The 1,847-nt window shown below is 33.3% G+C and overlaps 1 protein-coding gene across 1 annotated transcript in view; it reads right to left on the reverse strand.

The window, feature by feature from the left end:
- The window catches only part of LOC119591354 (protein arginine N-methyltransferase 1-like), a 4,987-nt gene that overhangs the window by 1,981 nt on the left and 1,159 nt on the right, over window positions 1-1,847 (reverse strand). Inside the window, exon 2 of the mRNA XM_037940090.1 lies at window positions 119-262. Coding sequence (XP_037796018.1) covers window positions 119-247 — 129 coding nt within the window. The 5' untranslated portion in view covers window positions 248-262. The remainder of the gene's footprint in view (window positions 1-118; window positions 263-1,847) is intronic.

The following is a 1,847-nucleotide window of genomic DNA, read 5'->3' on the forward strand; positions in this document are numbered from 1 at the left end:
TATAAACTTCCATTTTTTATGATACTTATCAGTATCATAAAAAATACAATGACACCAAAACATTTAGGACTATTAATCAATTATCTTACTCCATACTCTAAAAACACTAAATTCTTACCTCCACATCTTCATAACTCTTAAAATATTCTTGTGAGTCTTCAGTGAGAGGTAGGGGGTCAATTGTCCCCATACTTGTTTCACTGAGGTCTGAGGCTTTGCTTGTATCTGCTACATCACCGTCCTGCATGGCTGGACTAGTTCCCTGTCAATTGTAAATGTGAGACCAGTTCTCTATAAACTTCTAACTCATCAAATCCATTTATATTAACAAGACAAATTCTGTTAAACTCCTTATGAAATAACTAAACCACATTCATTTGAAGAATATTCTACCTATATTGCATGTCATGTACTGATTTCAGCAAATAATTTCTTCTCAAAGCTTTGACACATTTTATACCATTCAAAGAGAGGGAAAAGTTCAAGGAATCAGTGGTTTGTTGTGATCAGCCAATTGTACACAGATTACAAAAAAAAAACATTTTCAAAAGCTGGCAGTTCTAAGTAAATGATATGATTTTACACAAGTGCAGAGCCAAGCCTACATCAAATACACTAATGAAGGTGGTTTATGGCATGGGACCTAGATTGCAGCTGAAGATCTGCTATCCCAGTAATGTATTTTTACAACAATACACTTGACTTTTCAAAGTATACAATTATAAAACAAATATTGTGCTTTTATTGCTGGCCAGAAATGGAATTAATGAATTTTGTACTGAACTTGATCAACAAAGAGGTTACAGTTTATTAATAAAAATAATGGAGTCAATCAATATGTATTTAACAACCAATCATAGGTCTTCTTACATTTCAACAAGCCAACCACAATGTTTCAAGCAGATCTCTGTTATATGTTTGCTGGCCTTTTTGGCACAGCAGATCATGCAGAGGTTATAACCATTCCTTGATGCTACCATTATCTGAGATGTTATTCATACAATAGCTTTATTAGTAATTTGTAACTGATATGACATTTATGGAAAAATTAGCTTGGTAACTGTTTAGAATGTTAGAGTATAACAAAGACCAGCAAACCTCCCCTCGCGTATATTTGGGAGTTTTTGATTTGCCAACAAATTACCAGGAAGATTAACAACTGCTATCTTGCCAGAATATACATGTTTACCTTTGCTTGAACAAAAGTACATTGGCAATAGCAGCGCTAGCCATAGCTGTGTGACCACATATTAGAAGTTTGACAAGAGACTGTGGTCTTTAGTTCCTGCAGCATTATATTCGTAGTTAACAGTCATTTCAAATATTTTCTATGACCTTTACCTTAGTCTTTTCTATTATCAAACACTCCTATTCTGAATAGTTACCATTAAATATAAAAATTATCAATTACTGATATTACATATGGATCTACTGGTGTAATTATAGTTTCAGACAGCTTTCATTCATTAAGTAAACAGTATATGGGAACAATATATTATCTACCTAACTAGAGTGACCATTTTGTCCATGTCCCAAGCAGATGAACTGAAAAATTTAAATCTACATATAAGTTTGTTGAGATGCAGACTAGATGCCAAGATAAATTTTGGCCCTTTAAATTATGGTAATTGTTCAGGATTGTGTATTTTGAGGGGGGTTCCCACAGCCTAACTTATATATATGTGGCTAGTAGAGAATGAGAGGCATCCATCAGCTTCACTGTCATCATGACCAGTTATGCAAAAGTATTAAGAATGTTTACCCTAATTATATAATTAGAGCTTGGGTTTTTCATACATTTCCTTAAAATTATCAAATGAAGAACTAATGCCAGTTGTCTTTACAGA

This window comes from Penaeus monodon, chromosome 28 (genome assembly GCF_015228065.2).
Source record: "Penaeus monodon isolate SGIC_2016 chromosome 28, NSTDA_Pmon_1, whole genome shotgun sequence".
NCBI classification, from domain to species: Eukaryota; Metazoa; Arthropoda; class Malacostraca; order Decapoda; family Penaeidae; genus Penaeus; species Penaeus monodon.